We start from the raw sequence: 15,144 nt of genomic DNA, 5'->3' as shown, positions 1-15,144 counted from the left end.
TGTATTTTGTTCTGAAGAATAGCAATAACACACTGTTCCATTGTATCAGGTGTATTTTGTGTTTTCTTGATCGAGTTTTGATTTCGTGTCATTTATTTATACCCAATATATTATTTCCTTATTATTAGGAAGATAACCAATATAAAGAGATGTGGTACATTAGAAAAAAATCCACAAGAAGCCATAATAGGGTCTTCAATAATAAAATATTGTTGATCAAAATATCATTAAACTAATACTGACTTCCACTACAGGGGAGGGGATTAAAGACATTGACTGACGACTTTAAAGCTCTCGCATGTTATATATTAGTATAATAATCGTCATTTAAAATGCAAACTGATCACCCGATTCAGGCATAAACATGTCTTTATTTACTATCTGTTAAATCTGCCATTGTTGAAAAACTGAGATGAAATGACTTATGTCTGAATTAAGAGGTTTATAGATATATACATATTGGTCATTAATATACAATCAGACTTAGTATCTATTTATATTATAATGTAAAGGGATTTTATTTGCCTCCATGTTTTAGTTGGTTTTTTTAATTATTATTATTCAATGACACTACATTCAGGCTTGATGCAGCTCTCAGACGGACTGAATTTGGATTATGATCAAATATTTAATCCAGCATTTGTTTCTGACACAGAATTAATTTGTCAATACTATTGATGACTTTAAATAAAAAGAACATGTTCACATTCATTTACATATCGCAATATTAAATTGAAAAAACCACTCCAAATAAATGAATAGATGTATATAGTATACAAAGAGAGATAACTCATTTAGCTTGCTTTATATATATAAAGTTTATAAAGTTTATTGAATAAATGCACAGTTATACCCCAATGGGGTTGAAGGCATATATATAAATGAACACAATACATCATACAAAAATAACAACAAAAGAACAAACATTATATACATTAAGTATCTATCATGCAGTTGTTGAGTCCACTCTCCTCAGTGACCATGACTTTTTAACAAATGGGGCCGTATACTGCATAATTGACGGACACGAAAGACATAAAACCAATTTATCCACATTATCCATATTATCTATATCAGAATAGGTATTTCTAACTTTCTGTAAAAATTCAAGTCTCAAATCTTTATTTTTAATACATGTAAATAAAAAATGTTCTTCATCATCTATTTTATTTTGACAACAATGTTGACATAAACGTTCTTCCCTTTTTATATTTTTGTATCTACCCCTTTCAATTTCCAAAATATGGTCACTTACCCTTAATTTAGTAAATTTTTTCCTTATTTCAAAGTTATTCTCTTTAAGTAAATAAGGCTCAGTTTCATATTTCTTTTTGATTTTACTATAGATAAATAATTTATTATTTTCTGTTAAAGAATTTAATTTTTTAAAGAACAGCTTTTTGTAGTTTTCTTGCATAATATCTTTCATGTGTTTATTCATTTTATATTTTTCTTTTATGAAGTCAATATTTTGTATATCAGATATATTTAAATTATTTTCATGAATTATATTTTTTACAAAAGTATACCAAGAATAGGTTCCTGATTCATCCAACAGTTTAGTTGTGCAGTATGCATCATATAACAACGGATTAATTTCTGTGTTAGATACTCTTGCCATATATTTTAGTGCTTGAACCTTTATTGGATATTGTCCTAACTCTGCCCTTGATGCAATGTTAACTGCTTTTTTACTTAAACCTAGAATTATTTTGCAAAATTTTAAATTCACCTTTTCAATAAAGCTATTATCAATTGACGTAAGTAAATCAAAATCTTTATCATTATTTACTGCTCTACTCTGAGACCTTAGTACTTTTTCATAGTAGTCCATATACCAAATTTCTGAGTTATACATTAAAATTGGTTTTATTAAAGATTCAAATAGTTTTTTATGTATATTTATAGGTATATTTTCTATATTATTCATATATTTAAACAAACTGAATAGAACTTTTGTGCCTTTTTTTGATAGTTCCATATGTGATGTATGGAATTTACCAGAAGCCTCTATAATATTACCTAGATATTTATATTTTAATACTTTTTCTAATTTATAACCATCCAAAGTAAACTCTGCTTTAGTGTATGGTATGTTTTTTTATGAAATACTATCACTTTAGTTTTATTTATGTTAATTGACAACTGCCATTTTTTACAATAGTTGCTTAATTTCTCTAATGACTTCTGTAAACCCTCTGCACTTTCAGACAATAAAAGTAAATCATCGGCAAACATAAGACAGCGTATAAAGTATATAACCACTAATTCAGGCCCGGTTGGAAAGAACATACAAAGATTTACTTAGTATATACAAATTGTATAGGACATATCATCCAGTTAACCTCAAGCATTCAAACTTCATTCATTAAGCTAATTTATAAATGTATTGTATATGTTAAGGTTACTGAATAAATTTGATTACTATATATGTTCTTCATATTATGTAAAGGTCATGGCAACCAGCAAACCGGTACTATGTGGACCTTGTCAAATAGGAAATAATAACACTGAAGCTGACATCTGGTGTTACAACTGTGATGAAGGACTATGCTCAACATGTTCTGGTCATCACAAAAGATTTAAAGGAACACTCAATCATAAGACAATCAGTATCACAAGTTATAAACCATCTACCAAAACTATCAAAACAGAATGTGACAAACATGGTCAACAACTTAACTTATACTGCCCCAGTCATTTAATGCCTTGCTGTGATGAATGTATTTCTGTTAATCATTCAAATTGTACTGGGATAAAAAGTTTAGCTAACATTATTGAGAATACTAAGATTGAAAAATCCAAAGAATCCGTAGAGGAAGATATCAACTCCATCTTAGATCTCTTGAATCAAATGATAAATAACAAAACAACCAACATACAAACAGGAGAACAAAAGTGTGAGGGCATAAAGAAATCAATGATCAAAATTAGGCAGACAATTAACAAACAATTGGATAAGCTGGAGGAGAAACTATGCCAAGAAATAGACAGAATCTGGAATCAGGAAAAATTAGCAGCCATAGATTTTATTTCTGAAATAAAAGAGAAAAGGAAAAACTTGAAAGAAATGAGCAAGCATTTACATGCAGTTGTAATACATACTCCAAAACTACAATCATTTCTGGGCGTACATCAGATTGAACAACAAGTACATCAATGTCAACGATATGTTGATGATCTAGAATATGACGACAGGACCAACCTATTTAACATCAAGATGAAGCAAAATGATGAACTAGAAAAGGTGCTGAGCAAATTGGAGCAATAAGAATCATTAGGAGAGGTAATGGTTGATGAAACTGAAATAACCCTAAAAAGAGACACAAGTGGAAGGACGGACCCACAAGTAAAATCACGTGAACAATCCAACATAAACAACATGACCATGAATATTGAGACAAAGATAGAGATCAACACAAATAAGAAGATTAGTGACATAATTTGTCTGATGGGCGGAAGAGTTATAGTAGTTGAATGGCTTGGTAAACTTAACCTATTTACATCTAATGGCATCTTTCAGAAACAGATTGAAATTGAAGTACAGAAACATTTTGCAATACCTAAATCATACAGTGTTACACAGATCAATTACAATACTATTGCTGTACTATATCCTGAAATGACCCTCATTAGGATTCTCAACATGGAGAAAGAAACACTTATCAAAGTTATCCATTTAAACACGTTAGAAAATTCACCCGATTATTTCATGGGATTATCGTTCTCAAATAATTCTCTGGCAGTAGGATACGGTCGTTTTCACATTTTAATTATAGACTTGAAGGAAAATGTCCAGAAGTTTTAAAAGTTTATGGAAACCAACAAGACCTTTGTAGTCTTGTTTACAGTAAAAACAGAGTAATCTATAGTGACTTTCATGGTAAAACAGTAAACTGTGTGGATGAATCAGGTGAACTGATCTGGCAATACACACATGATTTATCAGGACCATGGGGACTCTGTTCAGATACTTATGGTAACATTATTGTAACAGACAAGGATCGTATAATAGTAGTACCAAAAGATGGACAGGATGGTAAAGTACTGAATAGTGGACGGGATGGTAAAGTACTGATCGGTGGACAGGATGAACTGCTGCACGAACGTTTGTTAATTTGCTTTAAACGTAACAAGTCTTCAGGTTTTATAAGTAATTCCTATGGCACTTACTTGGAAAAATTTAATATATCTTTGAGATAAAATATCCTTTTCATGAGCTATGGAGTTTGATGAAATTATATTGTCTGAGTTTGATAAAATTACCTTTTCTTAGTAACTAATTAATGCATAATCCATGTTTTACACAAACATCATAATTTTAGAACAATATATCCAGTCGCAGAGTTATAATAACAAAAATTGTGTATTATAGCTGTAATCATTAGTTCCAACCACTCGTTATTGGTAATAGCAATCAACATGATCAAGTAAACTATCTCTTACTCAGTATTTTTAGATATCAATGCCCTTACATATACAATACAATACAATACAATACAATACAATACAATACAATACAATACAATACAATACAATACAATACAATACAATACAATACAATACAATACAATACAATACAATACAATACAATACAATACAATACAATACAATACAATACAATACAATATTTTCAAATGCATGAGGAAAGATCAGTGGTCAAGGGGAGCTAATTTTGATATCTTTTAGAGTATTTAAGTTAACTAATTTTCTGATTTTTTAAGTTGCAGGTCTTTATCAAGGTATGCACATAAAATAGATAAAAATCTGCTATCCTCATAAATCATGATCCATGAAAAAAAAACATCTGTTTGAATTATCTAAACTGTGGTATATTTTTTTTATATAATTAGTCATATCTCTTCTGGGGTTATTGTAAAGAGGGTATTCCAGAAGAAAGTGCATTTCGTTTTCAATACAATTTGAATAACAATATAAACATATTCTCTCATGTCGAGGTAAAATTTCATGTTTACCATATACATGTACATTGGTAATTCGTTCATGTCTGCCAGTTTCTATTCTTAAACAGTGATTGTTGAGTCTGTATTTCGTTAACAAATGTTTTTGTGGGTGCTTTAAATCTAAATAATTTTCATAGTCAAATGACATTTTGAATGAAAAATAAGTGTCCAATTTGCCTTGATTCTGTAAATACAAATTTTGCATTTTCTCCCAATCATTTTGAAAATTTGATTTGAGCTGTTTTTTCAGTAAATTTTGTAATTTATTTTTGCCTAAATTTTGACATATATTAAGGTCAATATCCAATTTTTCACTGTAGAAAATGATATTAGAGAGCCATGAATTATTGGAGCTAGATTGAGCTTTACTCTCAGTCCTTTTTAACTCAGCATACGCACTTTTCAATAACTTCACTCAGATGGAGAATTCTCTAGTCTAGTTTGGGTATTTAGTTGAATATATTATTAATCCAAATATAATAATAACACAAGACGTATGCATACGGGGCTATGGGGTACTGAATAATTACAGTTGTGGTGTTGGATAACAGCTGAGGCTTGTTTGCTTCACAGAAATCAGTCCATATTGGTCTGGACACTGACTGAATCCAATAGGAGGGATCTTTCATATTGACCAGTTTCCTCATTGGACTCTGAACTACATGTATTTACTCAAGACGGTTTAGGTCGTGGTTGGCCATGGGATTCCTTTGTTTATAGTAATTACAAACTCACACATAATAGATATAGGAAGATTCGATACGCATGGTAAACTCTCCCATAGGATGCATACGTCTTGTATAATTAACATATTTGGAGAAGACGTTACTAAGTGGTAAAACTTGTGTCTGATTCTTTTGTCATTTTGAACAATAAAATATGTTTTAAAACTAACAACTTAAAAGTATCCAAAAAGGAACATCACATGATACATGAAACTTTACACACGTTTACACACTATAAGGCAAGGACAGTACATGTAAATATGTACACGGGGAAAGCATGAAGCCTACGCCCTTGGTTCACATCAAACAGCAATCTATATAGTCCATATTAATCATGACAATGAAAATAAACAAATAAAAGAACTATCGCTTACTAATATTAATCCTGACTTTATGCATTGCATGAACTGGTTGCCATCAAAATGAAAATATAACTACTCCAACTAACAAACGCGTATGCTTTCACATGCAACCAAATATAAAGCACTAAATGCTAATACCAATATGAAGCTCTCATCTATAGAACTTACCATGCATGTCAAGATTACAAACCACAACAAAATATTAAACAATATAAGAAACCAGCTGACAACATGTTCTAGAACATTATTTCCAATTACTATTTCATTCCAAATCTATTGGCACAAACCATCTATTTACAATATTACTACCATAACAACAACCTGTACGTACTCAGTCAAATTTAACTGCTTCTTCTTAAGACAAAAGCCAGCTAATATCTTAATCACTTCTACACATATATGATGTAATATTCTCATATTTATACGGCCAACTTTAGTAGTCAGAGGCGGATTTAGATAGTTTTCCAGTGGACCCCCCCTTTTTGTGGGAAAAATTTGATTAATCATGCATTATACATATAGTGAATCATTAAAGCATGACTGGAGCGGGTCCCCTCTTATGGAAAATTCTAGATCTGCCACTAGTCCATTTTGTCCAGCAGTAATCCTCAAAGTAAATATAACGTTTTTCTTATCAACTTGATTTATAACCTTGAAAACTATAACATAACTGTCAAGACATAGTATGCATGTTAAAACTACTAGCACTGTCATATAGAGTAAACAAAATGAATCATATTCCACAAAACAAAGGAATACAGTGTTGATCCCGTTACTCTAGCTATTATAAACCATATATATATATTCAAAGAAATTGAAAACCAATGTGAGCGGGATTCCGAAACTTAGGACATATATCAACATTGAAGAACATTACTGTCAAGAACTAATTATTAATTAAACCATGTCATCAAAGCAACGATCTATCATTTCAAAAGCTTAGAAGTGGTACATTTCCTGTAGAAATAGAAGTAGGTCGCTACTGACAAAAAAAAACTATATCAGAAAGACTCTGTAAAGCATGCAATAATCGAGCTGTTGAGGACGAGATGCATTTTCTGATTCAGTGTCCTGCCTTTTCTGCAGAGAGAAATAATAAGACAAACATTATTAGGTTACTTTCTTTCTTATTTTCTCATTTAATTATTTAACATAACTGATATATTGAAACTTAATTGTATCTAATACGAATCAAGTTAAGCCTCAGATATGATAAGGATTAATGGATATGATAAGGATTATAGGATATGAAATGTATTCCTATAATTTTTCGTCAGTACATAAATGGCAGAGCATCATAAGCCTCTAAAGGCTGGTCAGTATGAATATACAAGTTAATTGACTGCTAAAAATTGTAATATATTGTATTTCATATATATCATACCAAGTTGTACTCCTCCTTCCATGATAACCCTGATCTACTACAACTAAAACCAAAAACCAGGAGAAAAAAGACACTATATATTCTTAGGGCTTAAAGTGCAAGATTCCAATAATAAAAAAAATATATAAACACAAACCACCGATCTCAACATAAGAAGCTAAAATATGGCAAGCTTTTCAGAAAAGCTATTACCTGTCAGGATATTACTGTCGTAATAGTCTGTGCCTAAATTTTCCCCGGGAAAATACCCGGGTACTATCGGACTTTTACATTAAAATATTTAGCGAAACAGCAAAGAAAGATTAATCAGTTAAGAAACTCAGCCCTGTTAAAAACAGTGTAGAATGACAACCAGTCCCATAGTTGCCAACAACAAAACAGATGGTGAATAATAAATGAAGTTAAAACGTTTTCTCCAGTAAATTGTTGGATAAACAAGTATGAAGTAAATGTCGAAGGCGTCCGTAGTTACTGTTCTGACCAGAGACATATACTGTGTATATATGTCTCTGTTCTATAAGTCCATGGTTCTGATCAATTCAAATCTTGTCAAAATATTTTTTTTTATAAAACAAATTTTAGATGTTGCATAATATGTTTGCCAGGTGGTCAATTAAGTGTCCATGGCCATGCCTGCAACAAAATTCACACATACATACATGAATATTTACCTGAAACCCTGAGGCTACTTTAAAACAGTGTACACATATACAAATGGTTCTGGACATCACAAATCAAGTAGAATTAGTATTAAAGAAAAGTTCATACACATATCAGAGGAATATTTAAATTGAAGACTGTTTTAGTACATGCACTATATACATTCAATACCTGGTACCTTTCTGGTATGTTCACTCTTTCTAAGGGTCACTTCTAATGGGATTCATTTAGGTAAGTAATATGTACATTATTTACAGGTGTACCTGTATGTTAAAAAATATCAATACCTTTACAGTAACACCATAAACCAAGAAACTCATACTTAACTAAAATCAATTTCTGTTCTGATGTGGCCCAAAGAGTTAAGAGGATTGTCTTTCTTGACTCATCGACAAAGAAGAATTCAGTATAGGTTCAGTGCTTGTCTAAGCAATTAAACTGTTAGTATACATATTCCCAACATAGGGACCTGGTCATTGGTAATCTAAAGGTATATCTTAATGTTGACTGTTTTGTTTCCATTGAATTGGTCAAGGATTTGTATATACTTAAGTAGTACAAATACTAGTCATTGAATTCATTTATCCACATTGATCAGTTGGGAAAGCAGATCTATAACAGTAATCCCTGTAAGTTTTGTCCATGCTTATCACACAATACTTCAGACATAAAGCCATTTAGATTCTGTTGACCACTGGAATGCATATTTCTGAGTTTATATAAAGTCAGTTGACAGTTTATAAATATATTAATATCCAAAGGCTTCTAGCTTCTACATGGTTCAACATTCAGATTGTATTTCAAAAGTACTAAAGTAACAGTGCTGTATTTTATTAAATTATAAAATTGATAATTATTGTAGCAACATTAAATATGAATAAATAAAAATGTAAGCAATGTTTTTTTTGACTTACAGATTATATATTTCTTTTCCTTTCTATATTGAAATTAAAAAGTTAAGCTTTAAACGCAAATCAATCAGCAGCAATTGTCCACAAAAATGAAAGGTATATTATCATTCCAAGTGAAATCAGTTATGATACATTTTTTACATCAACTGAAAGACGCAGGCCCCCTCCATAAAAAATATGAAAATAAATATGTATAATAAAGACGTACAGCTAATTTGTTGTCAAAATAAACTTCTAACTCTCATGAAGTTAACAAACAGAGACTACCAAATAATGTTGATTGATAAGGTATGCAGATCTAATTATTTTATAGACTGTGGTTGCTTTCATCATGTTCATACGACTTGGGTTTCTATTGTATGGCATGGACTGCTTTAGTCATTTTCTTAAGGTAGTACAAATTTAGTGGCCCTTTTCATATGGAAGAATCATATATTACCCCTTTCAGCCAATAAAAGATCAGCATTTGTATTAAATGAAACCCTATCACTAATATTTGCATAGTGATCAATCAAAAACAAACAAGTCTCTTGAACATACAGTCACATATATATTATTTCTGGTCTCTCACATTCCTCTTTTTAACCATCTGTCTCAAACAGTTTTTTTCATGCACTGGCATCAAAAGGAAATTATCTGTTGTCAGTTTGTGCATTATAATATATTTTGACCTTGACATTCTGTTACTGTAAGATACATTTTGAAGTCGACCTTGACATTATGTTACTGTAAGATGCATTTTAAAGTTGACCTTGACATTTTTTTAAGGTTAAGGTACATATAGCTTTTATCAAGTTTTGCAAAAACGTCAAGATCTTGGCTACAAATAATCATAAAGGAAAATATCTTTAAATAATCAGTTGGTGTAACAAGTTCAGAGACAAAGGTCCACTCTAAAATAGGACTACCTTGACCTTCATTAATGATTTAAATAAAAAAAAATACAGAATAAAAATGATCAAGTTCATAAATGTCATTTGTGACACCTCAATTTTTGTATTACTTTAAATATGAGTTAAGTTATAAAAATCTGTCAATATTAAAGGATCAAAGTCTGACAAATGGCGACAGCTAACTATCTTATGTAAAGGTGCACTTTATTAAATATAGAAGATTTCTGTTTATGAGCATATTATTATGTATTTTATATGGCTTTTATTGTATTGCAGAAGCTCTTCAAAAGTATATTAGTACAAAAGTATAAGAAAATGATTATTTATTCATTTACTTGACAATTATTATATTGCCGTTTCAACCCAATGGTTGTTACATTTTGAATATTAGTTCCAACAGGAATATGATTAACTTTTAAAAAGTTGAGTTTTATGAAGACAGCTATCAGGAGTTTATAATTAGATGAAGACCAAAAAGGAGAATAATTATCACTCTGCGTAGAATTTTATTCCTTGCAACACTTTTATGTCTCAAAGGGATATCTATTCTCCAACTCAATTAGTAGTTTTATGGACTCACTCAAGATTTAAAAAACAGCCGGTTAAAATCAGTTTTAAAAATCTTTCAATGTCTAACAGGTAAAAACAGAAGTTTTATATAATCAATCAAAAGGAAAACAGTGAGCTATTATATGGGGTAGGTGTAATTTACATTATACATTATACATTATACATTATTTTGAATGATTTTTGTACTTTACAGAAATTATAAATTGGACTAGTAAACTTGATTGACATGATTATATACACATGTCCTATCTAAATGACTGACATTGTAAACATATATGTCCTTTCTGGACTGACATTGTAAACATATGTCCTTTCTGGACTGACAATGTATTCATTTGTCCTATATGGACTGAAATTGTATTCATTTGTCCTATATGGACTGACATTGTATTCATTTGTCCTATATGGACTGACATTGTATTCATTTGTCCTATATGGATTGACATTGTATCCATTTGTCCTATATGGACTGACATTGTCTTCATATGTCCTATCTGTACTGACATTAATGTATTCATTTTTCCTTTCTGGACTGACAATGTATTCATTTGTCCTTTCTGGACTGAATAAACACAGCCCACAAAACATTTCATAAAACCAAAGATTGAAACCATGAACCCAACTTAAATATGCATTGAAAGTAATGGTTGTGATGTGTCAATATGCAACTGTTCCCTGAGTTTTTATTAAACATACTTCAAAAGTGTAAAAGTACATTGATATTCAGGCCACATTTCTTTCTAATCAAAATTTTGTAAACAAAGTGTCGCGTTTGTTGTTGTTTTCTAAACGCTACAAAAGTAGAAACAAATACATCGTTTAATAAGTCTTTACTGACCCTGTTTGTACTTTCAATAATGCATGCACATGTTGTTGGTTAACAAAAAAGGAAGAAACAAATACTTCTTTCAATCACGTTGAAGTTAGAAACAAATGTAGCATTTGCACTTACAAACAACAAACTGCAGATGCATTTCAAGCGAGTGCATAGTATGTCGAAGTTTGCATAAACTTTGCAAACTAATGATCAAAACATAAGTGTGCTCAACTGTTTGCACCGTTTGTTTAAGAAAGAAATGTGCTCTTAATTTTACCTATTTGGAGAAACCAATGGTCAATTATTTGGTTTTAGATATATGAGGTAAATCCCATTACCTGGTAGACAAGTTAATAGATTGTGATAGATACAATATCTAACTTTTGTTGAGCTATGACACAGGAAGATTTAAAAGGTGTGAACAGAATGGTTGAATAGACTAACCTTCTAGCTAATTTGACTCTTTCTAATATTCTGAACAGCAAACAATCAGCAAAAATTTAAATGTTAGACTTATTTGAATGATATAATACTTTTTAAAAATCAATGTATTGTTTTCGTACAGATCAGTCTATATTTATCTGTAAGATAATATGATTAAAGAATTTAAACAAGATTTTTCAAATATTTAAAGTGAAGTTATTTCTCCTATGTTATGATATACTGGAGAAATGTTTTCAATGTAGGAACTGTCATCTAGTTATCTCTTACTTTTTCTATGGATTTATTTTTTCTGTGATTTTGAAAGAGATATTTTGCCTGTACAACAAACATGTATGTAACATTTATATTATTGTTATGGAGACCAGATTCAATCTTTCAATGAAATCTTTTTTTTTTAAATCATAAAGTTGTAATGGATATATACCATTATTTTTCCCTTTCTACAAGTAAAACTCCAATAGCCTGAGGTTTAAAAACATAAAATATTATATTTACAGTAGTAATGCACACATTGAATTTAAATACAAAATACAAAACAAAATTTCAGGTCACGAAATATTGTACGATCGGCCTAAGTAATGAACTTGAATTTTAAAAGCTTTAAAATATAATTTTAAAATGATAAATAAGTTATGATGTAAGTTATATTATTTGCCTAAGCATTAGTAACTTTAATGTGTATTCTTCAATCTGATTGTAATAAATTCCTCTCCTGTATCCACACCTTGTTTATATTGGATCTAACAACTCCCTGTTCTACTTTCACTTTTGATGATTATTATTCTACCTATATAAATTTGCCCTTAACTTGGACGGTTGTTTATCAGAAAGCTATGACTATGATCCAAAAAAATAGAAAATAGAAGATGTGGTATGACTGCCAATGAAACAATTCTTCATAAGAGACCAAATGACTTAAGAAATTAACAGCTTTAGATAACTGTACAGCTTCAACAATGAGGAAATGCCCATACCACATAGTCTGCTATAAAAGACCCTGAAATACATAAAGTTAATTTCTTTAAGACCTAAACAACAGCCAAAAATATACTGCAGGCAGGATTCAAAGACGAAAACAATAATAAAAAAAGGAACAACATTCATTAGATATAACAAAATACTTACTGTACATGTACATTTAGTTTAAACATATTTGTTTATAGTGGATTGGGAAACAAGTTTTGCAACTTATATTAATCCCTTTCCACTTTGCGTGTACATTTATAATTGGTATTTTTGCCTCTTCAACACTTACATCAAATTCAAATTGAGTTTGAATCGAATGGGAATCGTATTAGCTATAATCAAGTTCACACACTTCTCCTTTTTTTGTCGAGCCTTTGACTTTTGTCGACGAAGCGAGACTAAGCAATCCTACATTCCGTCGTTGTCCGCGGCGGCGGCGCCCACAAATGTTCACTCTGTGGTTAAAGTTTTTGAAATTATAATAACTTTCTTAAACTATACTGGATTACTTCCAAACCTTGACAGATCAAGCTTGTTTATATTCACAAGATAGTTTTCAGAAGTTAATTTTGTAAAAATAAAATTCCATTGTTTCCGTATTTTACTTATAAATGGGCTTAGTTTTTCTGTGGGGAAACATTACATTGACTCTGGTTAAAGTTTTTAAAATTTTAATAACTTTCTTAAACTATCCTGAGTTTGTACCAAACATGGACAGATGCTTGTTTATGATCAAAAGATAATATAAAGAAGTAAATTTTGTAAAAAAATAAATCCTTTTTTTTCCGTATTTTACTTAATTTTAAATGGACTTAGATTTTCTTCCAAGAAACAACACATTCACTCTGTGGTTAAATTAAAAAAAAAATAATAACTTTCTTATACTACTTTTAATTTGTACCAAACTTAGATAGAAGATTGTTTATGATCAAAAGCTAGTATCTAGAAGAAAATTTTGTTAATATTTTGTACCTAGGTATCTGTATTATTTATAAATGGACTTAGTTTTTCTTCTAGTTAACATTACATACAGACTGCATTAGTTAGATTCATAAACTATCCTGGATTTTTACCAAACTTGGACAGAAGCTTCTTGTGACAATTATCAAAAGATAGTATCAAGAAGAAGATTTTATTTTTTTTCACTCATTTTTGTTGAGCCTGTGATTTTCAGCAAAATTAGGCGAGACACTGGGTTCTGCAGAACCCTTACAATCTTTTTTAATTCAAATCAAATTTGAACTGACTAAATCGCATTGTAAATGTATTTTTGTTGATACAAATGGGTAAATTCACTAATTTAACTGTGTTGTGGACACTTTAAATTGTAATTCAAATTAAATTATAATTAATTGATTGATATTTGAATTAAAAGTTATGCTGTTCAAACAATAATGTCAATTTGATGAGCATTGCAATTAGAAATTAGGTTCGGATGTATAATAATTTGAATGTGAATTAAACTAATTCAAATTAGTTAACACAAATAAAATTCGAGTTACAGGTTATTTTATAGCATTATACTGTTATTTTTTTTTACCAGTACCAGGTATATTTATTATATTTTAAACAACTGTGTTTATTATATTGTAGACCATTGGATGTGACAAAGTTAAACAAGACATATTTTTCTGAGTCTTCTATACTGAAGTGTTCATCATGATTCCCAAACACACAAGTGGTAAGTCAAACTAAGTTCAGGCATAATGTTTTTTTGTTTGGTTACAGTAAATGATTGAAAAAAGTCCCCATGAGGTCAATGTAAGCTAATAATATAATACATAGATGGTCTTTCAATATCTTTTACAAATATGCATTTATTTACATATATGTATTTAAAAAAGTTTTGAAAAAGGAAACATATATAGAAATCGAATGAATTTCATGCTTCTTTTAGTATACAGAAATGTATCGAAAGCTTAGCTGATGATTTTCTACAATGAAGAGGGGGATCTCATTGTGAGTGTAACCTAAACAGTTTGTCAAAGATCCCAAATCTTTAATTCTTAAAAAACTAAAAATTAATAGAAAAAGTAGCAGCTTTATTTTAACTTAAAACATGATGTATTGGTATATTTAAGTGTAGACAACTCTTTTTGTTCTAAAAGTGCATAGATCCAAAAATAATTTGTATTATTTGACATTGAATACTGTAAATTCAGGTTTTTTTTGCAATTGTGTAATTTTACACTAAAATGTCATTATTATTTTTGCAATACTAAGAAAAATCTCCCTCATTAATGAGATATCAAAAAAACAAAATGTCAGTAAGTTAATGCCATTATACAACCCTGTCCCAATTTTTTCGCAATAAATATGGGCAATAATTTCCTAATTAACAGTACAGCAGTTATATAACTCAGCATCATATGAAATGGCACTATTATTCATTAACTGATATATATATATATATATGTTTTTATCCAACACGATCATACATTTGAACCT

The 15,144-nt window shown here is 29.9% G+C and overlaps 2 protein-coding genes across 7 annotated transcripts in view; both read left to right on the top strand.

The window, feature by feature from the left end:
* Nucleotides 1–390: 390 nt before the first annotated feature.
* Nucleotides 391–4,498, top strand: LOC134688456 (uncharacterized). The gene is made up of 2 exons (XM_063549191.1): nt 391–440; nt 2,453–4,498. Exon 2 carries the CDS (start codon nt 2,456–2,458, stop codon nt 3,269–3,271), a length of 816 nt encoding a protein of 271 aa, XP_063405261.1. The 5' UTR covers nt 391–440; nt 2,453–2,455; the 3' UTR covers nt 3,272–4,498.
* Nucleotides 4,499–7,726: 3,228 nt separating this feature from the next.
* The window catches only part of LOC134688455 (synaptotagmin-7-like), a 123,851-nt gene continuing 116,433 nt past the window's right edge, over nt 7,727–15,144 (top strand). For 4 of the 6 annotated variants that reach the window (XM_063549183.1, XM_063549180.1, XM_063549181.1 and 1 more), the window contains exons 1-2: nt 7,727–7,873; nt 14,290–14,377. In XM_063549183.1, coding sequence (XP_063405253.1) covers nt 14,356–14,377 — 22 coding nt within the window. In that variant the 5' untranslated portion in view covers nt 7,727–7,873; nt 14,290–14,355. Of the gene's footprint in view, nt 7,874–8,104; nt 8,281–11,940; nt 12,061–14,289; nt 14,378–15,144 lie in introns of those variants that run through there. The other 2 variants (XM_063549178.1, XM_063549177.1) reach the window with 2 other exon arrangements.

This window comes from Mytilus trossulus, chromosome 10 (assembly GCF_036588685.1).
Source record: "Mytilus trossulus isolate FHL-02 chromosome 10, PNRI_Mtr1.1.1.hap1, whole genome shotgun sequence".
Lineage (NCBI taxonomy): Eukaryota > Metazoa > Mollusca > Bivalvia > Mytilida > Mytilidae > Mytilus > Mytilus trossulus.
This window is presented reverse-complemented; position numbering and strand designations above follow the sequence as displayed.

Bases quoted from the DNA above. Each gene is read 5' to 3' on its own strand.
- LOC134688456 (XM_063549191.1), top strand. From the start codon at position 2,456: ATGGCAACCAGCAAACCGGTACTATGTGGACCTTGTCAAATAGGAAAT.